At 40.5% G+C, this 25,913-nt stretch overlaps 2 protein-coding genes across 36 annotated transcripts in view; both read right to left on the bottom strand.

The window, feature by feature from the left end:
* Positions 1-5,188, bottom strand: part of LOC123512283 (E3 ubiquitin-protein ligase SH3RF1-like) — a 47,172-nt gene extending 41,984 nt beyond the window's left edge. For 9 of the 31 annotated variants that reach the window (XM_045268573.1, XM_045268574.1, XM_045268577.1 and 6 more), the window contains exons 1-6: positions 5,061-5,188; positions 3,769-4,345; positions 1,751-1,924; positions 897-1,406; positions 727-782; positions 270-396 (exon numbers count right to left, since the gene is read on the bottom strand). In XM_045268573.1, coding sequence (XP_045124508.1) covers positions 270-396; positions 727-782; positions 897-1,406; positions 1,751-1,885 — 828 coding nt within the window. In that variant the 5' untranslated portion in view covers positions 1,886-1,924; positions 3,769-4,345; positions 5,061-5,188. Of the gene's footprint in view, positions 1-269; positions 397-726; positions 783-896; positions 1,407-1,750; positions 1,925-3,169; positions 3,436-3,523; positions 3,545-3,768; positions 4,346-5,060 lie in introns of those variants that run through there. The other 22 variants (XM_045268595.1, XM_045268597.1, XM_045268602.1 and 19 more) reach the window with 14 other exon arrangements.
* A 998-nt stretch (positions 5,189-6,186) lies between these two features.
* LOC123512281 (death-inducer obliterator 1-like) overlaps positions 6,187-25,913 on the bottom strand; it is a 33,713-nt gene continuing 13,986 nt past the window's right edge. For 2 of the 5 annotated variants that reach the window (XM_045268568.1, XM_045268569.1), the window contains exons 8-24: positions 25,680-25,851; positions 24,460-24,878; positions 23,863-23,953; positions 23,153-23,282; positions 22,354-22,663; positions 21,045-21,068; positions 20,037-20,249; positions 19,107-19,292; positions 18,484-18,607; positions 17,766-17,899; positions 16,719-17,422; positions 15,716-16,499; positions 14,281-14,400; positions 13,640-13,728; positions 13,170-13,251; positions 12,367-12,526; positions 6,187-9,558 (exon numbers count right to left, since the gene is read on the bottom strand). In XM_045268568.1, coding sequence (XP_045124503.1) covers positions 7,862-9,558; positions 12,367-12,526; positions 13,170-13,251; positions 13,640-13,728; positions 14,281-14,400; positions 15,716-16,499; positions 16,719-17,422; positions 17,766-17,899; positions 18,484-18,607; positions 19,107-19,292; positions 20,037-20,249; positions 21,045-21,068; positions 22,354-22,663; positions 23,153-23,282; positions 23,863-23,953; positions 24,460-24,878; positions 25,680-25,851 — 5,439 coding nt within the window. In that variant the 3' untranslated portion in view covers positions 6,187-7,861. Of the gene's footprint in view, positions 11,818-12,366; positions 12,527-13,169; positions 13,252-13,639; positions 13,729-14,280; positions 14,401-15,715; positions 16,500-16,718; positions 17,423-17,765; positions 17,900-18,483; positions 18,608-19,106; positions 19,293-20,036; positions 20,250-21,044; positions 21,069-22,353; positions 22,664-23,152; positions 23,283-23,862; positions 23,954-24,459; positions 24,879-25,679; positions 25,852-25,913 lie in introns of all 5 variants that reach the window. The other 3 variants (XM_045268571.1, XM_045268570.1, XM_045268572.1) reach the window with 3 other exon arrangements.

Below are 25,913 nucleotides of genomic sequence, written 5' to 3'. Positions count from 1 at the left end.
CATCATGTCACAATGCTGAACCAAAACACAGGATGCCACAAGGGTGAGATGAATTACTTGACATTTTCACCACCTTACTACATTCCCTGCATTATGACTTCCCTTACTGATAGTAACTAGGCACTTAGTCACTACAGTAATACTAATAATATATCTTCTCACTATTCCTTTCTTTATCACAATTTTCTCAGGGGAACAAACACTATGTAAGAGAATTTCACACTCAGGTTGTAAGTGGTTGATGGAGGTGATTGCAATGAGCTGCTCACCTGAACATAAGAGGCAGGAAAGAATCCCACTTGGTTGTTAAGTTCTCCCTCGTACCAGTTTGAGTCTATCTTTTTCCGGAGTATTACCACATCTCCCTTCTTGAAGCTCAGGTCTCTGTAACCAGATCTGCATAACTGTATAATGAATTATCTTTTATGGCAATCTTTCAACATATTGCCAACATAGAATCATACAAAAATATTATTAAAAGTAATCTGAGAAGGGTAACTTTTTAACAGAACCTGTAAAGTGTTGCTAATGTATTAATTTCTGAAGGCACATTCTATGGTTACATTTATGAGACTTCAATATAGTCTCCTAACCTGCATAATTAGCTATATGTAACAAAACTTATATCTAAGTTCTCTCTATCCAAATATATCAATATACAGTAATTAACATAAGCCATAAAAATGCATTTAGTAACCTATCAGTGAAATACAAAAAGCTACTCACCCTGCTTCCTTCCTCTCATAGTTGTACAGCGCCTTTGCACATGGCTGAAGGCTTGTCTGAAAATAACATAGATATTCAGGAACAATTCAAATGCATCAGCAAACTTTCCACAAACCATTTCAACACACTTCACTTCCCAGCAGACACAAGACACAAGAGCCTTTCAGTACCTGTCTGTGAGTGGTGAGAGGGAGCGGGGAGTGCTGGGAGCTCTGGGTGGAGGGGGTGAGGTTGATGCTAAGGTTCCCTAGGGAGGTGATGCCAGCATTAAAGCCTCCATGCCCAATGCTTCCCTCCCTCCCTAGAGAGCCGCTGTACCCCCCTAAAGTGGTCCCGCTGAGTGCACTTCCCCCGAACGGCCCACTGTGGCCCCCTCCTCCTCCTCCTCCTCCTCCAGTGAAGCCATGTGTGGAATCAGTGCCAGTGTATGCAATGGAGGTTTGGAAAGACTGGATAGTGGGGGGAGGGGGTGCCTGAGTGAGGGGAGGGCCGTCATGGGGGTCTGATCTGCCGGGGGGCTGGCTGGGGTGAGGCACGGTCTGGCTCGGCTTGATGGGCTGGCTCAGGGCAGGGCGGGGCGCACTCTTCATGCTCTCCAGGATCCTCATCAGCAGGATGTTGGGCGGCAGCTCGTCCACCGTGGCTTCCACCAACACCCGGCATTCTGGACACCGCAGCTCCTGTTGTGCCACACCACACACCACCACAGAGAAGGAATGGGATATGGATAGTGTCACTAGTATCTGTCTTTCAATGCTTTTCACAATTATTACCTGGCTTATAGACAATGATAGCTCTTTATCTATTCTTCAGTGAATTACTCTCCCTTCAGTACTAAGGACATAGGACATTTAAATAGTTCTAATGTTTCATTTTGTGAATAAACCTTTACATTTATTGCACATTTGTGATCACACCCAGTGTAGGTAAGTGGGACTGATGCCAAGGCTACAACAGCAACAACCAGCCAGTGCTCAATGGCTGGTTAGACTGACACACAATGCAATAACTTGAGCTTCCTTACCTTGTGGGTTTCAACAATATCATCCAGACACCGCCTGCAGAACGTGTGCTGGCATGGCAAAACACGTGAGTTGGACCCCAGCTGTTCCAGACACACTGAACACTCCAAGGCATCACTCAGCAGCAGCTGCTCCATCCTGCGCTGCCTCACCACGCTCCTCACAGCCCCATCTTACTGCAGGCAAGGAGAAACACCATATTACAACCAGTCCATGCTAATAGTGCACTTTGTTAAATATTACACATTAGCATTTAGAGTTAAAAACTATGATTTCCATCTTCTTTGCTACAGAGCAATCAATCACAAGGACATCCTTGTCAGCAGCATGATGTCTGACTTCCTAGATGTGGCCTCTGATTTGGCACAGCAAGTGAAATGAAATACATCTTCTGTGACTGGAACTCCCTTCCTCCATAAACTTTTTTGCTGCATGATCTCACACATCCATATCTTTTTTTTTCTTTAACTTGTATTCTCTCTCTCTCATTATTCATCTAATATGGTATTGGAAGTAAAAAATATTACTTTAAGAAAGCCACTTTTGCCCCAACAAATCTTACCAAACTACTGTAACATCATACTGCTTCTTAAACTAGATCTAAAACTTCCACTTACTAAACTACATAATACTGACAAAATCTGATTCAGCAAAAGAGTATGGTATTTAAATTTGTGGTACTTATCAATTTCTTAGATTCATTTCCTCCCCCACACCAGAGCTAGAGTCAGCAGCCCAGGCCCACCTGAGGCGTGGTGCACCTGCTGCTCTGACACTAACACACAATGGACTGCAAAACTCAGTCTCCATTCCTTCTTTCCTGAAACTTATATCTATTTGTGCCACAGCCAACTGCTCACTCCTTCACTGTACTGTGTGTGTCATTGTCATACCTTTGTCTGCAGTGAGGCAACACACCACTACACCTCAACACACCTGGACATGTTAACACCTGCTCACTCAACACCTTCCTTTAACTTTGCACATGATACTAAAATAACAATAACATTTCCATCTGACAGGGAGGTTGGGTTCAGATTAATTAGGTTCACTAACTTCACCGTTGATTTGGTCATTGTGTAGATCACAATTATGGAAAGCAACTTATTTTACTGAGAAATACAGTCAAAGGGAACAAGGCTTAGGTTATTCTCGCAATCTTTAACTTTCCATCTCACAAGTCAGCAGGCAAGTCCCTGCACATCTGTATAATTTACTGGGAGAGTTAAGTGCAGCATCCACTCATCACTAAACAGCCTTTCTCTGACACTTCACTAACACTGCTAATACAATCACTTCAAGAATCACACAAACACATAGAGTACACACATGACAATACACACAAACAAACATATATGGGAGATGAATGCAGCTGCTACCAACATATACTTAAAGTTAGCACTACACACCACTTCTCTTACCCTTCCCCTAACACTGCTGATCCAACCCTCACATAACGCACACCTGCACACGCACATAGTCACAGCACACATATGACAGAGTATGCACAAACATGTAAAGGTGCTTTGATAAGAAAATATCACTGTATATCCGGTCTGGTGTCTGCTTCTTGAAATTAAAAAGCCACTCCTTTATCAAGCCAGTGTCTTTACAACTTCCTGTCTCTCCGCAGCACTCACACAGTCATTCAGTGGGTAAATATGAGATAAGTTTAATAGATTGGCTTAAAATATACAAACCCGGCAAAGTATTAAATTAAAAATTATCGTATTTTTTTTTATCACATGCCTCCGTGACAAAAAACACATTTCCACCTTATATTTAGCATCCACATGAGCGATTAACTGACAACTACGCGCAGGAACAGTGTCTCAAAACGTCACCACAAATCGAGTTATATTGTCACTTTATTATTATATTTCACTTCCCCCCTTCAACTTCTCCCCCCCAAGATGGCCTCCTCCCAGCCCATTTAAGCCTCAAATCCAAGCTCACTGGCGGTGTATCTAATTGCCAAGCTTGTATCTAGTCACTCATGAGGTACAAGTTGACTACTCACTCAAAAACAAGCCAGAATACACCGATCTAATACTGATGTCTCGTCCTTCCTTCCCTCCACCTGCTCTTCTCCCATTTTCGTTCCAACAATTCTCTTAAAAAACACCCTAATCCTTCTATTTCCTCCCTATGCAATGCTCAAAAATAAATTCCAATGGGTCAGAATCACTGGTTAAAGTTCGAACTATTTTTTATGTATGCGTTCATCAGATCGATTGAAAGATGATGTGGTTTTTTGCTAAATGTTTGGGGTGTTTTAGAGGAAGTGCTAGTCAAAAACAACCTATTTCTTCTATTTCCTTTATGCATGCTACTTAAATATGCACCTACGGCAACTTAAATAGCCACTACTTGTTTGTACATTTAAACATTCGTCTTTTGGAGATTGGAATAAAGGTGAAGTGGCATTTGGTCATATTTTAGGGAAACCCAGTACGATCAGCCAGACCGAGTTCATCAGTCAGTCAGATCAGTTGCTAGTGGGAGTCAGGTCAGGTTGTTCCAGTTCACGGCGCCCACTCCAGCTCTAGAAACATTCCAGGGACACGGATGCTTCCAGGGCTTCAGGGTCCATGCACCTAAAGGGTATATGGAGGTCATTAAGGTCACAAAAAGGTCGGGGAGGTAAAAAGGGCGTCCTATTTTTGGCCTCGCAGTGATTTTCGTTTGTGATTTTTTGGATTATATGTCGATGAATGTATTGTGATGTTCTTCTTGCTTCAATTTGACTCGATAGTTGACGTCAAGGAAGCTATTTTGGTTCTCAGCGGCATTCCAAGGTCCTATTATCACATGCTTCTCTATAAGTGGGTGTAATAAATTGTGAAGTCTTCGTCTGACAGTCGGGATTATTGTCAGGGATTAAGAGGCACCGTGTCTTGGAACCTGTCAACAGCTGTTATCTTTCTTCCTAGTTTTTTTTATTTCCTGAGTTTTCGTTTTAAAGTTAAGGATTCCTCATGGAGAATACAGAAGCAACATATTAAGTTGGCATAACAGAGCAGCCGTCACCAGCTACACTACCTCTTCCTCTCAACTTTCTCTTGTCGATAACTTTAGGCACTTGTAATAATAGCCTCAATATCACTTCACCATAACGCGTTGTTAAGAAGAGGCTATTTAAAGAGTTAGGTTTGAAGCAGAGTTGGATAAATATGCCTTCAATTATCTCACCATAAAAGAAAGATAGGAAAAACGATCGAGCCGTTATCGACATTCGACAGTTGCCTCGCCAAGTGTAAGGTTTAACGAGGTGTTGGATTTAGTTTATGTACAAATTGACTTCACCGTTACCTGTAATGAGAGATTCCAGCAGTTGACAGTATCCACTCCACTGCCGGAGGACGACAATTTAGAGACCAGCAACGAAAAAAAAAAAAATAGATAAGAAAATTCATGAAGATAATCGGCCAAGTGTCCCTTGTCCGTCGCACCCGTGCAGCTGTGAGTGTGAGATAGTGAAGGCAGTGCTGAAGTGTTAACTGTTGTTGCCCATATGTACTTGCTGGAGCATCAGGAATCAGTTAGCTTTTGATACTCGTGACTTGCCTATTTGCGTGTTCGTGACTGTGATGAGGCGTGACTGACAACTGTAATTATTACTATGAGTGTGGGCGATCTGTCAAAACCTGAGTGCGGGTAACTGTCTACTGATCTCCAGCATCTGGTGGCTGGGGAAGCCAGAGGATCTGTGATTATTTTACCAGTACCGGCAGTGGGACCCTCTTCACATGGGAACTGTAAATCCTACAAGCTGTGAAACTGAAATTCCTACTAACTAGAAGACTGCCATAATTCTCACACATGAGCTGTGAAAGTGTCATCTGGAGGGCTGTGGAAGCTCTACAAAGTACAAACACGACTGAAAGTGCCATACCAGCTCAGGGATTGACGTACCCAGTTGATGGGGTGTCAGACCGGTGTCCGTTTACTTTTTTGCAGTGGAAACCGTAACAGGGGCGGGGGTGGGGTGTGTGAAAGCCCCTTACAGATTGGGATGGCAGTTGGACCCTGGTCAGCTGTGGGGTATAAAAGTTCAACTAAAATGCGAAGCTACTAGATATCCGTCATTTAGAGGGGGTGAAATATTGAGTCGGGGGTGTGGTGAGGAGTCAGACCATTAAGATAGGTGCACTAGATTCCTGTCAGCTGGAGACTGAAAGACCCTGTCAATTCTAGCACTCATTGGCTACCAGCTGGAGGATAAAATCCATGTCAGTTAGGGCATTGTAACAGCCCTGCCATCTGGAGAGCTGTCAAGTTACACTCAGCTGGCAGTTGTGAGCTCCTCATGGCAAGGAAGTGAAAAACATTTCCTGCCAAGAATGAGTTGCTGGACTCTAGCTCCTGGGACAAAGGTCACAGGCAGGAAATGTCTTTCACTGAGCTGAAGAGGGAAAGTTGTAATTAAAACCAACCATTATCTATCTTCAGCACCTATTTATTGAAAACAAAAACAAAAATATGAAAGCTGAAAATATCAGTGTCATTCAAAGCAACACTAAGTAATAACTTCTACTGAAAATACAATAATGCATACAATCACTTAATATGGAAAGCACAACACTGTGAGTATCAGAAAAAAAAATGTCCATCCAAAACATTAGACAATGTGAAAACACAGGTGATAAATTGCTCTGAGCAGTACATGCATGTGAATTAATAAGACAGATGATGCATGGACAGGAAGTGTTGCTCAAGGAAACGATTGTGTTGACACTCGGTACTCAGGAATTCTATCATGGTGTGCAATAATATATGTTTACAAGTAGGGTAAATAACCTTTATGACAAAATATACCATACATTAATTCAGTTACTCAATGTTGCATAGTACAATAATTGTAGTAAAGCAGACAAATGAACCATGTGCTAATGTTGACCTAACATACTAACAGGGGAACACATGGAGCAGCTTACAAGTTTATGGTCTGTCTAGAGCATTACTGCACAATGATAATACACAGGCATTGTACACCAGGCATCCAGCAGGGATAGTGCTGCACTCCCCCACCAAGTGACACACAGAAAGCAGGCATCCACTCTACACTGGCTTGTCACAGTTACTCTATTTCAATATCTCAATCTAGGAAACAAAGCTTTTCTTAGGGAATGGAAAGTGCTTGAACAAAAAATTAAGTTTTATTTCTCTGAGACAAGACATCAGCATTATGTTGGTTAAAATATTAATTCTTGTAACAATAAAATTCTTCAACAACTTTTCCAATGAATGCCTGCTCTTCTATGTCCACAAATGTACATATATATTTCATATATAGCTATATAAATATAAAATTAAGGCTTATGAACTAGATTTGTTGTGATCACACCCACCAGGATAACCATGACTACTGCAACTCCCGCCACAATACTGCCACACCGGCAACTCCACCCATACACCAATACTTCACCGCAGCCATGCCTTGTGGTGCAGGTAACACACAGGATGCTATGAAGATGCTGCACCGTGCCTATTGCAGAACACACTCATGCCAAGTCTATCTTTAAAAAAAATCTTACTACACTAAAACGGACCCCATCACGTCTGTTCCAAGCTGATCCAGTAGGAAAGGTGAGATGAGGTGCTAAACCATATACTATATACGTCCAAATTGTCTAGAACTAAATTTTGTAATACATATTTACAAATGTCAATATTCATCCCATTGGTAAAAATAAATCTACATTCACAATATGGCTTTTCTTCTTGTGTTCTGGGTACATTGAACATTTAGATGTAGACAAAGCTGACAGCTTTATAAAGTCCTAAAAAATTCTCATGATGCTCTACTTCTATACTGACCTGTATTTTCTTCGGCATACAAGCTGGACCCAATATGTTCACACATTCACACCACTCTGCACAATACAAAAATTGCCTTGATAACTGGTCAGTTAAAGTATTCACAGAAATATGTACATTTGTCCCTAGATGCCCAATATGAGCAATTACATTTTGGATAATGTGACAATAAAATATATGATTCAAAGGGAAATACTTTGTGTTACTGTTTCATTCAAGACACAAATAGGTACTTTCAGTAACTTGGGTGGACCCTTGCCATAACATTACATAATGTCACATTAAAAGTCAAATTAATAGTCAATTTCATGAAAAGATCCATCTTCCCCACTGCCCTCACTTTCCTTTGGAGGAGCTTCCTTTTCCTTCTCAGGCTTGTCCTTGCTCCTATCCCGGCCTTTCCCCTTCCCCTCGTTCCTCCTCCCTTTGTACTGATATCTTGAATGCCCCGTGTCCCTGCCGTGACGCATGTCCCAGTCCCTCTCCCTCGCCCTGTCCCAATCCCACTTCCTTTCCCGATCCCAGTCCCTATCCCTGTCCCAGTCCCTGTCTCTATCCCAGTCCCTGTTTCGGTCCCAGTCCCGGTCCCTATCCCTGTCCCTGTACTCTGGTCCCCACCCCCTGCCACTATAGCCCTGGCCACCCTCCCAGGCAGGGCCTGGATAATTTTGCCTTTGTGGGCCAGGTGGCCCTGAGAACCCTCCTGATGCAAGTGGTCCAGCTCCTGCCCCTGGAGGAACATGACCTGAAAAACTTGGAGGACCATGTGGACCTGGCATTCTAGATCCTTGTGATCCATACATGTCCATGGAGGGAAGACTCACTGAACCCATAAAGGGAGGGGGACCAGGGGGCATGGGAGGAGGCATAGGGCCTGTCCTAGGGTCAGACCCTACTATGGGTCCTCCAGGGGGTACAAAGCCTGCTGGCATGGTTGGTGGAATGAAGGGAGGAGGTACTGATATGACTGGATGGAACTGAGATTCTGCACCAGCTTCAGGAACAGCCTGTCTGCTGCTGGAACTACTGTCTTCCATCTCTAAGGCTTTGGCCAGTAATTCCTCATCAGTCATTTTACTCAAGGTTTTACCCTTCTCTGAACTGTCTGTGGTGGAAGCAGGAGCTGCAGTGGTAGCAGCAGCAGTAGTAGTAGTAGCAGCAGCAGCAGAGGCTTGAGCCTGAGCCTGAGCCTGAGCCCTGGCCAAACGAGGGTCTCTAATGCGAAGATCCACATCTTCATCTTGTTTTGTTACAGATTCAACTTTCTCTGATTTTTTCTCTTCAGTTGTTGCCTTTAAAACTCTCAAATCTGTATCTGTTTTACTGTCTTTATTTGACTTAGTGTGAAGCAAAGGTCTGAGATCAACATCCTTACCTGGATTAGTGACTACTTTTTCTTTCTTTTTCTCATAAGCATGATATTTACCATAATTCATGACAATGGGATCTGATGTTAAACTCAATCGCCTCTTAATTTCTTGCTCTTTCTGCTTGATTTCTGCTTCCTTTTCTTTAATATTATCTAATATTTCTTGTAAATTAGCTGGAATACTAATTTTGGAGGTATCAAGTTTCAGCTGTTCACCTTCTGGAGTGGGGCTGTCAGCATGAGAAGGACTATAAGGTTCATCCTCATCATTTCCAATCGTCTTTTGCATCTCACTCAGCTCTTTTTTGTGTTCCTCAATTTGTCGATTGAGTTCTGCAAGCATAGACTCTTGATCTAGAGAAGCCTCCACATAGCTGTCTTCAGGTGGGCTGTTGGGTTCTTCATCAATAATTGAGTTGGAGTCAGAGGACTGGTCCCTTGAAGCCACCATCCTCTTCTTGGCCTGAGAGGTCTCCCCACCATCCTTGGCTCGTCGCTTGTGTGGCCTTGATCCCTGGTATTCCAGCAGCTCCAAGTCCTCAGCTTCCTTGGCTGCCAGGGCTATTTCCTGGATGTCTTCATCAGTAGGCAGGGGTGGAGTACAACTTCGGTCTGATGTTTCTGAAAGAAATAAACATCTCTTAGCGATTTCCCATGTCAAACCATTTTATAAACTTTGAAAATATTGACTACTTAAAAAAATAAATAAATAAAATACATGAAACTAGGTCATAAAAATATTGCCTATGAAAAGATGGGAAAGTGTATCAGTAAGTGAGCAATGTGTTTGTCAATTGCATAAAATATTAACCTGGTGACAAAAGCAGGATCCAGCTGTGGAATGGAGATCTTTGTTTTCTTGAAACCTGACACCATATCACACCACCTCACACACCCCCTGAAGAAACTCAAGTCTGATCTACACCATGGAACAGCCTTCAAAAAATACCAATAAACATTCTTCAACCCATCCTGTACTTAGAAAGCAACAAACCTTCATTGTAATAAAAAATATGAAATACTTATCCATTCTACAAGCTCATTACTTACCTTCACATTTCATCTAAGGTCAATAAGGCCTAAATCCATATAATCCTGATTTGTAGACCTCTAATTTTCTAATTTCCTATTTCATTATTAATAAAAGACAATACTCTTAAGCCATTGAACTGTGCCAATGATTAAGAGTACTACTTCTCTCCTGATAATAAGCTCCTGATCAAACTTGCAGAACTTGAGAGAAAACAAGCACTTCATCTAATCTAGTCAGGTGCTTTGCCACTACAACAAATAACAACCAAGGGGAGATCCAGTCTTGAATTAAAGCTTCCACTCAACACTTACCTACACCACAGAAGGCACAGACAGGTAGTGAAAGCAAGCACACTACACAATTATGATCTTATGTTACAAAGGTTACTAAGATCTGTTGGTGTTTCATGTTAGTGTTAATTCCTAATGCAGCAGCAGTAATAGCAACAGGAGCAATACTTGATTACAACATGCACACACAGTCAAATCCTGCTGCTTCAATGGACTGACCAAGATGGATTAAAGTATCTTACTTTCACACTGGTGTAGTTGTGCTCAATAGTGGATGAACTTCCTGAAATCATTATTCTTAGTCTTCCCCAAATTTTGAATCCTCTGATCTACTTTTAATGTCATTAACCTAGTTTTACAAGGAGACTGTCAGCAGATAAGAGTTTTAAAGGCTCAGCTAAACAAAATAGTGAAATGGGTTTCTCAACTTCTGACAAAGAATGTACTGAGTTATCCTTTCTATTGTGTAAGAGTAGGATGGCTAGAGAACACTCACCTATTCCATGAAGGAAAGAAATCTAAGGTTATAAACAGAAATTACAAGCTCAACCTCATCCCTATTTGAAATACAACACTTATAAGAGTGACTGTGAATAAAGGAGTAGCTGTCACCACTGTTGTAGCTGAGGTGATGACAAAAAAGTGCAAGGTAATGCATGTATGCAAGGGAACAAGTAGGAAAGCAGGTACCCACACACCAGTGGCAGTTAAGTACCAAGCAGGGAACATACACACAACAGGGATCACTTCTGAAGGATGCAGTTCACTGTGGGTGGTCTCCTCTGTCATATAATTCCTGGATAATGCCTGTCTTACATTCTGGTCAGGCATTTTTTTCTCCTTGGCATGCAATACTTCCACTACCAGCACAAGCTCTCACTTTCTTACATACTATGTTTGCCCAACACCAGTTAGCAATGACTAACTCCACTTATGGTTAGACACTTGGTAGCAATGCCATTAGCAATGACTTTCATACTCACAGCTGAATGTTTACCTAACACCAACACAACCTGGAACTTACCCACTTAATAAGTAATTTCCTAGTATTAACATGATTTCACTTTCTTCTTCACTTACATCTAGTTATCTTTCCAAGCTGTTCTTTCAGATGTTCCTACACTGCATTGTAAAGAGACATAACATATCTGGAAGGCTTAACCAGATCTTTGCATTTTCCAAAGACTACATTAGTAAACTTGTACAGACTCTACTATTTTTTCTGTCCAGTGTCAGTACATTTACTTACATGGAGAAGCAGGTCACTCAATAATTTCAACACAAGGGAGATTGAAACACTTCAAACAAATTAAGGGAGAAGTCCTAACACAACAAGGAGTGGTGGTATCAAGCATCTCAACAGTAATTCTTCCCTAACACAATACATAATAAATAATTCATTCTGTGCACTCAAGAATGATTCCTTATGATTGAAATCTGGAATAAGTAAAACTGCTAAGGGAATGATCACACTTCTTGAAAGACATGTACAGGAAGGATCAAAGACCATCACTATCAAGAGACACTCCCATGTAGTGAAGGTGCAGCTGATGGAGGCTGAAAATGAAGGACAAGTAAATCAAAACACATTCCAATTTTGAGATGCCTGGTAAGAAAAATGTGGGAAAAATATGGTGTAAATTTGTGATAGTAGTGTAACCATAACCTATTCAATTCCAATGGACAATGCCTAAAAATCAATCTTTCTGTACAATACTCACACAGCTAACTGAGATAATAAATCCCTTGCTGAGGTCCAATTTACACTGTCTGCCAACAGCTCCAACTCTCAGTAACTTGTTTTCATCTTACTAAATACCTCAATGAAAAATGAAATTACATTCCTTAAAAAAATATGTCCCCCTCCAATGTTCAAGTATTCAAGTCAAGGTAAAGAATAAACCCTTTAGCCTATCTCCCACTCCTTATGCTTAGAAAGAAAGACTAAGAGTAAACCCCTAATGCAGTAAAGATTTCACTAGAAAGTATCTTTCTATTCATTTCTGAACAGCAAACTCATTCTCTGGTAGGTGACAAATCTCCTGTAGGGCTCTTGGCTGGAAAAGAACAGCCTTCAATAACATTCCTCACCACTGTCATACTTACCATTGGCTTTAATGGGAGGCCCACTTTGGCCCCCACTGACAACTTTCCAGTTGCCAGTGGTGTGGTCAAACACTCTCTTGCTCTTGGCTCGGACTATCACCCCAATGAGCATGTGTGCCCGCTGCTCCTCAAAGCCTGGCCCATTGAGGGGAAGGAGCACCTGTGGGGAGCACAGGACATCAGAACATAGCAATGAATACAAAAGATCCAAAAAGATAGTACACTACACATGGCAGCATGTATAAAGCATGCAAATCCATGCCCTATCAATGAGTGCCTGATCCTGTTATCAATAGTACTTACAACGCAACCACTAAATTTGTCCATTTGTCCCAATAATTTATTAACTTCTAGAGAAAATACTGGTTTCCATCTTCTTTCTAAATCCAGCTCCATCAAGCAACTGTGTCACATACTTTCTACACCAACAATATGAGTTTACACTAAAGCAACAAAACGTTTTATGCTGTTCAGATGGAGAGAAAAAAAAAAAAAAGTAGATAGCACTCCCTAGCCACAAAGAATAAATATTTACTTGCTCATGTACATCATAAGGAAAAGTAGACCTCACTCTCTTATTCCACTAACAATAAGTGGACAAGCAAACCAAATGTTTAATTCAGCAACATGAAGTATTCACAGAACACATCAAATACCTGAGGGTGCAGGAACCCATCCCCCACTCACTCACTGTAAAACCACCATTCAAGGTGAAAATATAGAAAAATTATAAAAATATGAAAAGAAACCAAGAAAAAAAAAAAAATCAAATACTATCTAGTTAATTTGACTGATTGACTCACCTGAGGAATGGTTTGGTGTGAGGCAAGAGGCACAACATAGAAATCCTTCACAGACTTGCCACAGTTGCCAATAACAGCATACCTGATGTGAGGCAATGACCATACAATAATTTGCAATAAAATATTAAATATAAAAATCAGTACAAAAATTAATATTCAAAATCACAATAAATGGACACTTCAACATGATGGGATTAGACTAAGTTCAAATATTGCTCTTTAAATTACAAATAAAGGAGATTCACTGTAAGCTATAAATCAAAGACTTCAATCTCCTCCCTCCAAAAATAATACCTCCTGAACATGATGAAATTACAAGACTTTAGAATACAAGTGCAGCTCAAAATATACTATTCCAATGATGAGAAATTAGACACATATTCATTGAAACTGCAAAACATCACCAAATCAATAAATATTCCAAGTCAGGCAGAGTTTACCTGAGATAATATGATTCTTTATGACCTTACCTCTTTTTGGATGACAGGTAGGAGTACAAGGCAATATAGGAAACCTTCTCCTCTTCATTGGCAGGTTGAAAGCGAACAACTAAAATTTCCTGAAAATGGAGTGGGTGGGTTGAAGTATGAAAGTATGGTGAGAAAGAAGTTAATGAAAAATGCCCTACAAAAATATAAACTGAGAGAGAGAGAGAGAGAGAGAGAGAGAGAGAGAGAGAGAGAGAGAGAGAGAGAGAGAGAGAGAGAGAGAGAGAGAACCTACTTTCTATACACATAATGCTTTTCTATCTAAAACATCTATAAACTGATCACCTACTGATGTCATGTTTAAAATATAATCAAATATCAATAGCTCTCAAACAAGTATAACTTTCCCTAAGAAACACAAGGGAAACTGAGACTGGTAGACCCATCTCTGGCAGTATCTGTATAGTACATATAAACCCAAGTCTACCCATTCTTCATCCATACACTAAAGCTCTCCATCAACAACTAAGTCTATTCTGGTCACTAGTTAAGATCCAGCCTGCTGTACTTTTTTTGTTTTATCTGAGTTATCTTCCCACTTCCCCCTTCCCTTCTCCTCCACCAGTATTGTGTCTAGTCCAGCTATAACAGTGATGGTGGGTGTTAACATATCCCTAACTTACCTTGGATCCACTCTTCTTCATTTGTGCAATGTAGCTCCACACCATGTCAGGAGCAATGCGTCCAACAACTTCTATGGTATTAGGCACATCATTTGGAAGAAATTTAGCTTTTCCAGACACCTGAAAATCAAACATTTTCTGAGCTAACACAAAAGGTGCCCTCATAATGCTGCTAATGACACATACTTCATCTCCTTCATTTGGTCTGTCTATATGTTTCCTCTCCCATACATTATACCCAAATCCTACATAAAGATGAAATCCTCTCATTTAGTGGTTTCAATTTTTCTTACTAGTACTCAATGGGGTTTTCTTTTCATTAACCACTGATTTACTGTATCCTTTCACTGACAATGAGAGAAAGAACAAAACTCTAAGTAAAAAAGTCATTCAAGAACTGTCACATACCAAGAAATGTTCAAATACTCAACTTATAACTGCCTCATGTACCTGGACCACTCCCTTAAGAGGATGGCTGTGTTAGGATTCCACAGAGCAGCAGCTAAATGTCCCAGAAGAGGAAAACTGGGGAATAGTTCAGGATGATATGACAACAACAAGCCCAAGTGGGTAAGAGGGACCCATGCTACACTTGTATTAACAATGAGTACTCAATGAATGGCTGGACTGCAACATATAAATTCCCCAGATCCAAAATATATAAAAAAGTGAAGTCACCACACATCCTCTTAAGCTACCTGGTGTCTAGGATGGCTAACACATAGCATATCAATTCATGGCCCAGAATGAAGAAATGACATCACCACCTATCTATTCCAGACATCCCTGCCACTTCATTCTCCCACCTGCATTTATTCAGTATTACTTGAACCCAATCCTCACTTCACTCACCCTCTACTATAAAACATTCCTTATACAGACTCTCATCACTTCACTCTTCCAAATGTTCCTCCACCACTCATTCCTATCTTGTGTTGTATATTGCTAAGAATTTTTAAACCAATTAATCATTATGGTTTCTTTCACAGAACTAAATTATGGGTATATTTTTCTCTACCACCTGTTGAGCAACTTCACAAATCACATTTCTGTTCATGTATGAAAAGATATTTATGACAATTTTGGAGTCTCCTGACAGCAGTTCTTCCTTTACAAATCTCTGTAGTTCTTTTTTTGACTGTCACACTCCCTTTCTCCTTAGTGATAATCAATACTCACTTTCAGTACTGTTAAGTCTGCTAAATCCTCAGAACTTCAGTCTATATCTATGTGTGTTAAAATTGTGTAATTTCTTAAAACATCTTTTGCTGGCAAAAACATTTTTCACCCATTCACTTCCATCCCACAATAACACCACAATCTGAAATCTTAACCTCCTCATGACTATCACAGTTGTGAGTACATTGTAACATTCAACAAAAAGAATGGAAACAATGACAAGTTCCATCACCTGAAAACTGCATACAAAAATTACCTCAAATGCTGATGCACTGAATTTGGCTACATCTGGCATGTGAATGATTCCTTTCCATACATTCTCAGGTTCTGGGGTAATAACCACAGGACCTGAAGGCTTGGAGGACACACCAGACTTTTCTACAATGGGGGGAGTTAGTCTGCCAGAGTTCTTATTGTAGTCTGATAATGTTGGGGAGGCGGGCATGAAACCAGGAGCCTGGAGGCTGCCCAATGCTGACTTTTCTTTAGGGAGAGGTGGCGTTGATCCCCTTGGAGTGTGAGGTGGAGTTGAGGCACCGAGTTGAGGAGCTGATCCAGGAAGCGGTGGAGTGCCAGGGGAATCTGGCCGAGGAGGGTTAAGCGAGGTGGGAAGAGGTGGAGTGGAGGGAGGCTCAGGTAAAGGAGGTGTAGTTGAGTGTTCCAAGGGCGGCGATGAAGGAATAAGCAGAGATCTACCCAATTCCCTCAGACCAGAGAGACTTCCCTGCATGGGTGGCGTGTGAGGGTTGTACTCATCAGGAGGAGGAGGTGTGCAGGGGACATCATAGTCAGGGAGGGGAGGAGCTGAGGGCATGTCTCCTTCAGGTAGTGGTGGAGGTGTCAGGGAGTCTCTCTCGAGTGGTGATTGAGGACTTAGGGACTTTTCAGAATTGAGAGGTGAGGAAGGTGAGTATGCTTCAGCTGGAGGTGGAGGGACGGCACTGGGGGAGGAAGGAGGCAATGGGGGAAGCAAGTCAGAAGGTAACGCCATCATGTCATCATCTGATATTGGTGACGCTGGATCTAGGATGTCCGGACTCCTGCAACAAACGAAGAGTATCATGTATCATTCAACATTAGCTCACTCATCTATGCATCTGTGATCCAGGATGGCATATCCCTAAAGTGGAAAAGCCAAGCCAAGACAGCTACACATTTACAGATACTTCCTCATATTTCCTGTTTCTTATGTACTAATTCACAATTAGATATATACTTCATACATAATCCCAAAACACTCAACAATCAAATACACTTACCCCAGCACAGTGGAAGAGGGTTCAGCATCCCTGGCAGAACCATCAGGAAGCGAAGACAAGGAAGACAATTCCTTGCCAATGACATCAAACACGACATCATCACTAGTGCTAACCTCATCTTTCTGCTTCTCTAATGACCCACTGTCCCTCTGCCGGGTGTTCTCCTTCTCACTCTCTCTCCTCCTCCGGTCATCACTACGAGAACCACTGTGGCGTCTTTTTCTGTCATCCTTTTCACTGTCCCTTCGTTTACTGCTTTTCTCATCCTTTGAGTCCCGCCTGTCCCTGTATTTATCTCGGTGCTTCTTGTCCTTTGAATCCCGCCTCTCCCTCTCCCTGTCCTTCTCTTTGTCACTGCTGCTACTCTTGTGACGCTCCCTTTCTCTCTGCCTGTCCTTGGAGTCTTCGGAATGCTTGCTCTTGCTGCTTTTGTGCCTGTCCTTATCTCTGTCTCTTTCTTTGTCTCTGTCTCTATCTCGATCTCTGTCCCTGTCTCGGTCTTTATCCCGGCTCTTTTCCTTGTGGTCTTTGCTGCGGTGTTTGTGTCTGTCCTTATCTGAACTCTCCCTTCTCTCTTTCCTCTCTTTATCTGATGAGCTCTTCCTCTCCTTCCTGTCCCGGACTTTGGCAGCTTCGTCATTCCTACGGTTCTTGGAGTCCTTGCTGTGCTTGTCTCTCTCTTTTGATTTGTCCTTCTGAGATTTCTGCAGCAAAGGCATGCAATGAATAACAGTATGTGCAGAGTGTTTTGTTGTGGCATTTGAGCACATCTATTTCAATTGTATAAGAAACATTCTTTAAACACACAATGACTACTCTTTTTCTAGTAAAAAATGGTATTTATGGAAAGTATGAGAAAAGAGCAAAGTTGGCTTTCCTATTTCATGTACAAGGTGGCAATCATTAAAATATATATGAGAAAACAAGAAAGAACCTTCTACTTCAATATAATTTATAATATTAAAAACAATCTAAAAAATGGTATCACCACAAGATTTATAATGTAAATAAAATGACTTAGGTGATCTGATTAAGGAAGAGGCTTACCTCTGGAGGAGCTTCTTGCTGGCCATTGCATATCTTACAGTTGAGATCATATATGTGATTGTTGTGACTGGAGGTGGTGTCATCCAGGATCTCTGCCACGGGGTCCAGGGGCAAGGCATTGAGGGGATCAGGAGCTGTGCAGGATTAAAGCATGTCAACTGGTGCTCCTCTTAATCCACTCCAATAGATTAACTGTTTCACTTATTGGATGGGAGGCGAGAAAAACAAGATTAAGTTTTAAAGGTGACTGAGCAGATGAAAGAGGCAAACAGTTATAGGCAAGTAATGCATGAAGAATAAGAAAGATAAGATGGTAGTTGATAATAGATGCACTAGAAGAGCTTGAAAGACAATGTAGTAAGTGGGTACAGAACATTCACAAATAGAGCATAAACAATTGGTAGTTTATGACCACTGGTGTGTATGAGTTTGTGAATGAGTATGCTAGCACAAGATCATGTTAAGATGTTGGTGTGCTCAGATTAACGAAGGCTTCTGGGACGTTAACAATAAAGGGTTGATGTTTACTTGATCTGACTAAAAGGATGTCATACAGGAATGTGCCAATGTAGTGTACCTGATAAATGGTTGAAAAGCCTAAGTGGAAAACAGCAAGATAAAGTAATGCTAAGACTTGAACACACTGTACTCTGAAATATATACACCATAATCACTTGCAACAGTATACTTCCCAAGGCAATGATTTACAGAAACTCACCTTTTTCTTTTTCCTTAATGAATTCATCCTTGTCAATTTCAATTTCTCCCTTATGAGACTTCATGATGTACTGGTTACCAAGAGCAATCATTTCTAGCTCATGCTTCTCAATTGCCTGCAGCTCCTGTAGAGATTAAACATGGTAATGAAGCCTTCTGTAGGAGAAACTACCTCTAAAATCACTACTTCTTTATTACACATGAAAAAAAAAACTATGCATCATGAAAATACATCATCAGGAAAATTTCATTCAAAAGAAGCAAGTAATAAACTATACCCTATCTAAACTAAATCAATAGCCATTCTTAACCTCTTCAATACTGGGATGCATTTTTAACAAGATTTTTAAATATGATTGGACAATTTCATTTGCATCAGGATGATTTTATGGAAGCCAAAAGATTAATGGTCAGGGTCTTTACTATTTCATTCCCCACAAAAATTTCTGAAGCTTTATAAAATCACCAAAATAGTAACAAGAATGAATATGGAAACATGACATGGGACTGAAGGGGTTAAGAACCAATAAAACACAAACAAATCAATTACCTAACCTAATCACCACTCTTCAAAGCAACAATCAAAGTGTGTCACCTTACTAAAGATCCCATCTCACTGCATACCTTTTTCTCCTCTCTCTCCCTCCACTCCAGCAGCTCTTTGGACGCAAGCTCCTCGGACGTCATCTTGGCTAGCTGTGACGGAGATATTGTTCCCTTCAGAATCTTGCGGTACAGCCCTGTGTTCTTGGAATCCCTCGTGTTGAAGAGAATGCTCCTGTAGCGAGTCTTGTATTTCATGCCCACATCCTGGAACCACAAGCATGAGATCTGGTCAGAATGCATCCCTCACCAAAAGCACTAAGATCATTACTAGTCCTGACACCTTCCAGAGAAATATGTAAACAGGTAATGAGCAAACACATGAAGATAGATAAGGTTAAAGAATAGGCAGGCAGGGTTAAAGGAATACCTCTACATAATGAATGGATATAAAACACAATCAACTTAAAAAAAACTAACAGATTTGCATTTCCAAAAACATCAAAACAACACAAAATCATGTAAACTCACATGATTTTCACTTTATTTCCCTGTATAGCTTTTTCTATGTTGAGGTATAGTCATCTCAAAATTACTAGACTGGACATTCAAAGCACAAGATCACATAGTAAAAAGCTGAGAAAAGGAAGATGTCTGAGAGATGTTAAAAAATATAGTTTCCCGCAAAGATGTATTGAGATGTGTAACAGTTTAAATGAAGAAGTAGTGTCTGCAACGAGTGTGCATACTTTTAAAGTAAGATTGGATAAGTGTAGATATGGAGACGGGGCCACACGAGTATAAAGCCCAGGCCCTGTAAAACTACAACTAGGTAAATACACACACACACACACACACACAAAAAAAAAAAAAAAAAAAAAAAATCATATAAAAGAAGAAAAGCACAAGAGCAGCAAATCATAAAACTTAATCAAAAGAAAGTGAAGGAAAGAAATCTCCCATGATCCAAAACCCCAGCATAACATATTTGATCATCCCAGCAGACCTCACCTTGCCAAAGAAGAGGAACAGCTCCTTCTCAATGGCATGAGCAAGACTCTTGATGGAATCCTCAGTAACATTGGGAAACTCATCCTTAGTCTCCTTGAAACGCTTGATCAGCACCTCAGTCATGGTTTTCCTGACGCTGCTCCGAATCTCACTGTGGTCTCCCTTCTTCTTCTCTGCAGGCGGTGTTTTCACTGGTGGTGGTGGTACTGCTGTCTGAAGGTGTAAGAACAAAATATTTACAGTTTTGCAGGAGTTTGAGGTGCAAGATCAAAGCATTTATGGTTCTAGATGAGTACTGTATGAGGGTGTGAGAAGAAAGCATTTACTGTTCTAGGCAAGTACTGGCTGATGGTGTGAGAACTAATAATTTATAGTTTTAATGAGTACTGTTTGAGGGTGTAAGAACAAAGCATTTATCATTCTAGGTGAGTACTGTCTGAGGGGGTGAAAATCAAGAACTTATAATTTCAGTGAGCACTGTTCGAAGGTGTAAAAACAAAGCATTATAGTTCTAGGCTGAGTACTATATGAAGGTGTAAGAACAAAGCATTTATAGGTTTAGTGAGTGCTGTATGAGGGCATGAAAACAAAGAATTTATAGTTTTAGTGAGCACTGTTTGAAGGTATACGAACAAAGTATTTATAGTTTTAGGATGAGTATTGTCTGAAGGTGTGGGAAGAAAGCATCATAGTTCTAGGATGAGTACTGCCTGAGGGTGTGAGAACAAGGCCTGGTATGTGTCCTCCATGACAACCATTGCAAGACACAAGGGCACTCAAGAGAGGGTGTGTGTAGTAAGTCACACAGATACAGTTATTTCACAAAATTCTCTTATATCACTGCTCCCAAAACTTAGTATATATTTTCAATTTCACTTCTACAGTAAGTGTAAGTAGTGTTACTTTACATTTCAAATACTTCTGCTGCATCACAAGCCATGCTTCCTTGGTCTGCAACCTCACTAATACAAACAACTTACACAGATAAACACAACCAACAATACTCACTGGATGGGTTACAATATCTGACAGCTGAAGATCACAGTGAAAATTAAACAGCATTAGTTGAGATTTCAGTCATCAGTTAAAAATTTCAAAACACACGTAAGTAGTTACCGTGCATAATTAACAAATATCACAAATGGGACAGATGGAAACAGGCTTGTGAGAACACTGCCCTGCACACCTCTATGTTGGGACCAAGACTGACCATTGTCCATCCAATCTTACGTGTGCCACTTGAACTCATCATTTTGTAACCCGGCTGGACAATAATTCCTGTAGCATCATCACTGACAGGTCTGTGGGTCAGTTTGTATCTCCTACATAATGCAGATGCTTGACTTTCTTTCTATGCTACAAGTACTATTTTTTATCTATCCATCCTTTTCACTTTATAAAGAACTGAATTGGTTTCTTGATTGGCAGAGTCAACAGCATCATAAGATTTTAGAACGTGTGTCCACATGTCAAACCACCAATACGCTTAGAATAAAATTCTGCTCAATACCTTTCCACCTTATTCAAAATCTTACATCATCACCAATTTTGAAACTTTTACTATTTACAGCAACTTAATAACTCATTGAAAATGGCAGGTAATAAAAAGCAATATAAATATCTTGAAACTTAACTGTGACTTGAACTTAAACTATCTCACTTTGAAAAAATTTGCAATTTTCTGTTCAATAATCAAGACACCAAGTTAATATTACACACAAAATAAGACAGATCAGTACAAAGAAGAGAAGTAATATTTGTGACTGGAGAGGCCAGCATCTTTGCTCAGTGTGACACAGGCTGACTGAGCAGCAGACCGTCAGCAACAAGGTTACAAGATCCAGTCCAATCACAATGAAGTTACAAAAGTATCTTAGGCTCCAAAGCCAAAGAATGAGTGAAATACAATAGAGCAGTCATTATGTGTAAGTTATAACTCCATAAAAAAGCAGGAAACTGACATAAGCATATATATACCTAATTCTCTTAATTTGTTTTCTATTTTGACCAACATTATTTCATCACTTAGTAATATAAATCTTAAAGAACTGTAACAATAATCTGTAAAACAGTGGCACCACAAGACTTTGCTCTGCCTCCTATTATTGAAAAATTTTACTCCTAATGGAAGGAGGAACTTACTATCATTTGTAACAGAGCATTCAGATTTTAAACGTATATATTATTATCTAGTTTTCTGTACACCAAAGATATGAAAAATCAAATCTCACAACAAGAGTAGAAAAATTAATATTACCTTCAACTTATAAAAAAAAATAAAATAAATAAAACAGATGGAATCAAAATATAAACTGACCTTCTTGGGTTCCTTGACTGGAGTCTTCACAGGGACTGGCTCTTCCTTCTTTAAGGGTGACACCTCCTTCTTCTCATCCATCACCTCCTTCACTATGGACGTGGCAGTCTTCACCGTGCTCACTATGACAGTCTTTGGAGTGGGTTGTGAGGTCACCGTGTTCACCACCTTGGTCAGCGCCTCCTTCTCCATGTTCTCTGAAGTCTTGACAATGACCCGGCCATCAGCTGACTTGACCACAGTGACCTTCTGTGGTGAGCTGCCTGCTGGACCTGTCGCTGACTTGGCCACCTGGATCACTTTCTTTTGGCTGAAAAATTGAAAAGCAGAGGCATGAAGTGTTATCATCAAGAGGTATTTCAGTAAAAACTATTCCATAATGTGAAAAAGCTTAGTTAATCTAATCTTTTTTAACTCAATAAGGCCTTACCATAAACTTTCATCTAATTCTGAACATTTATTCAAGCCATTATTTTCCTTTTTCAAATATCAAAACACCTTGTTACACAATTGTTCTTCCCTTACAAAACAATATCCACTCCCACGGTATCCAATTTAGTTTTCAAGTTGGCAAACACCTTGGATTTCCTACTTAGACCTTCACATTCTACTTCTTCCCTCTGTCCACCTATTCATTGGTCTTCACCTGATGCTATTACAAAGATCCCAGCAAGGAAACACTACAATAAAAAGAATAAATTTTGCACTCCTTCCCATATATAGTCCATCCTCTCATCTTTTCCTCATGTATACATACTCTGTCCTCACACCTCTCTATCATCTGTCCTCTGATACTCACCTGTTGAGTGTGGTGGAGGCCTGGCTCACAACTGTCCCCGAAGCATTCATCATCCCTGGCTGAAGGATGCCACAGTCTGGGTGCTCCTTCAGCCAGTCCTTCAGCTCCTCAAAGGTAGGACCCTCAGAACCTGAGAGTGAATTGTTTGCTAGGACAGAAGATTTCTCAAAGCACTTGAAAAATACTTTGTTTTCAAAGAAAATATATCCATCCTGAACAAAGTTAAAGAATATGATAACTATTAATTTCCTACATTCATTATTCATCAAGTAAACAGCAATTCATCTCACAACTAGATCTTTCTCAAAATTTCAATACCTGGAAAATAAAATTGTTCTTCAGATTATCTAAGAAAGATTATGCATTTTACTTTTGATGGAACATTCAAATTTTTTTGTTACAACTTTACAAATTCTGAATAAAATACTATAGACCTTTGTTCCAATTTACATATTCAGAACTTATATTTTCAAAAAATTTTAATTAGGAAAATCTCTGACAAAGAAAACAAAATTCAATAGTTATTCCTGCTCTCTAAATATGCTATTTTAAATTAACATAGGTATTTGTAAACCAAGATTCATTAGCAGCAGCACCAGGCATGATGGATGAGATACACCAACACAGGTCCCATGCCTCCCCTGTGACACAGATGTGCCAATGGGAGGCTTCAAGGCACACACACATGGAAGCACACAAGCTACACACACCTGAAATGATCTTCCCTGTGCTCTTCTGGTACACCAACACCTTGGGCTTGGTCTTCTCCAAGGACCCCACACCCCGGGCTGACTCCTGTACCTGGAAAATAGCACACAAATAAATTTTATTTCAAGAAATAATCAATACCAAGAAGTTCAGTTTTGTTAAAACAGCATTTTCACAAGCAATTGTTGACTATGATCAATTTGTAGTTCACATATATTACACAGAGAGATCAATAGATAGAGAGAGCAAGCTTCCAACCTTTTGCCAGAAGCGAGGCTGAATGACAGGCTAGGGACAAAGAATACCATAGCAACACTTAATAGTACTCTTTTACAATTGATGTGCAATATTAAATATACATTCCAGCTAACTAAGAATGAAACAGATGTGTGAGGCAGGAGACACTCAGGTAGATACTGGGTCAGCTTGCAAGAAAACTACATACACAAGTGAAATACTTCTACAATATTCCATAACTACAACAACAATGCAAACACACAGCTAGCTTATACTCTTTCAATGATCTATTATGACTTACAAGTGAAGGAGGAAGAGGGAGGAAAAAAAAAAAAAAAAAGAGGAAAGAGAGAATGCCTCACCTCTCGTCCTCCATCAAACATTTTCTTCTGTGCCACTTTGATAACCTGCGGAGAGCCAGTTTTCTTCTCATCACCCAGCGTCTTCTTGGGCTGAGAGGCGTTCTCATGCACGATATTCACCTTCTTGGGAATAGTAAAACCAGACAGGCTACCCAGCTTCCGTTCAGGGGCTTTTTTGGGTTCCATGGGCTTCTTAACCTCCACCTGGTTCTCTGTTTCCTCTGCCTTGACGATGATCTTCTTCACCTTGGTTGGGGACAGTGGCGTCTGTAGCTCTGCTTTGACTGTCTGATTGTTGAAAGCCTTGAGTGTGTTCTCTAGTTTCTTCTTTCCTAAGACCACTACTCCCTTCATTGCACGTTCTGTCTTTTTACACTTCGGACAAACCCACTCACGCCCTTCCTCCTCCATCTGCTGGCCTGTAATAAGGGGAATATATTGTAGAGTGCAGTTTTCCTTGGATGGCATGGAATAAATAAGTAATAGTGACTAAATATAAATTGTACATAATCCAAGTTCACAAATGCTTCTGCATACAAGTATAATGAAAAATCTTACTTAAATCAAAACTACTGCACAAGGACAAAGTATAATTCAGGAAGACCAATGAGATAAATGACCTAAGTTTGAGCCACACAAACAGCTGGCACTCACTCACATGCTGCCCATCATCCCTTCCAGTATAAGTGGTATGGGAAGGACCAGTGGGCAAGGCATCACTTAAAAAACTTTACCTGCACAACCATCTTTAAAGTTCAGAAATAAGACTTTACCTGTCCCATCTTTAAAGTCCAGAAATGTCTCTATGTACAATATGTCCAAGCAAAATGGGTGTTTTTCTATTTATTTTCACATAAGAGGAAAAAACTAGCGAAGGGCAACAAAACGACTAAACAAGAAAGAACTACTTAGTTCCCAGTCCCCAAGTAGTGTCCTAACTTGAAGGCTACGATCCCAGAGGCAACAAATACAACTAAACAAAAAGAACCACTTAGATCCCAGTCCCCAAGCAGTGTCTTAATTTGAAGGCTACAATCCCAGAGGCAACAAAAACTAAACAAAAAAGAGCCAATTAGATCCCAGTCCCCAGGCAGTGTCCTAACTTGAAGACTACAATCCCAGAGGCAACAAAAACAACTAAACAAAAAGAACCACTTAGATCCCAGTCCTAGAGCAGTGTCCTAACTTAAGGCTACAATCCCAGAGGCAGCAGCACTCACCGATGGCCTTGGTGACCCCAACGCAGGAGCCATGGAACCAGTCCTCACACCGGTCACAGCAGATCATAAACCGGTTATTGTGAGGCTTCTGGCAGATGCACCACAGCCTCTCTGGGTCGTCTTCTTCCCCGTCCTCCTCCATGGACTCGTCTTCCTCCTCACTCGGCACTATCTGTGTAGGGGAGGCAAATAAATGTGGAACTCTAAAGTAAAAAAATATCAGAGAAGACGTAA

The sequence above is a fragment of the Portunus trituberculatus genome, chromosome 33 (assembly GCF_017591435.1).
Source record: "Portunus trituberculatus isolate SZX2019 chromosome 33, ASM1759143v1, whole genome shotgun sequence".
In the NCBI taxonomy this organism is placed as follows: domain Eukaryota; kingdom Metazoa; phylum Arthropoda; class Malacostraca; order Decapoda; family Portunidae; genus Portunus; species Portunus trituberculatus.
The sequence above is the reverse complement of the archived record's forward strand: the minus strand, read 5'-3'. Positions and strand labels throughout refer to the sequence as shown.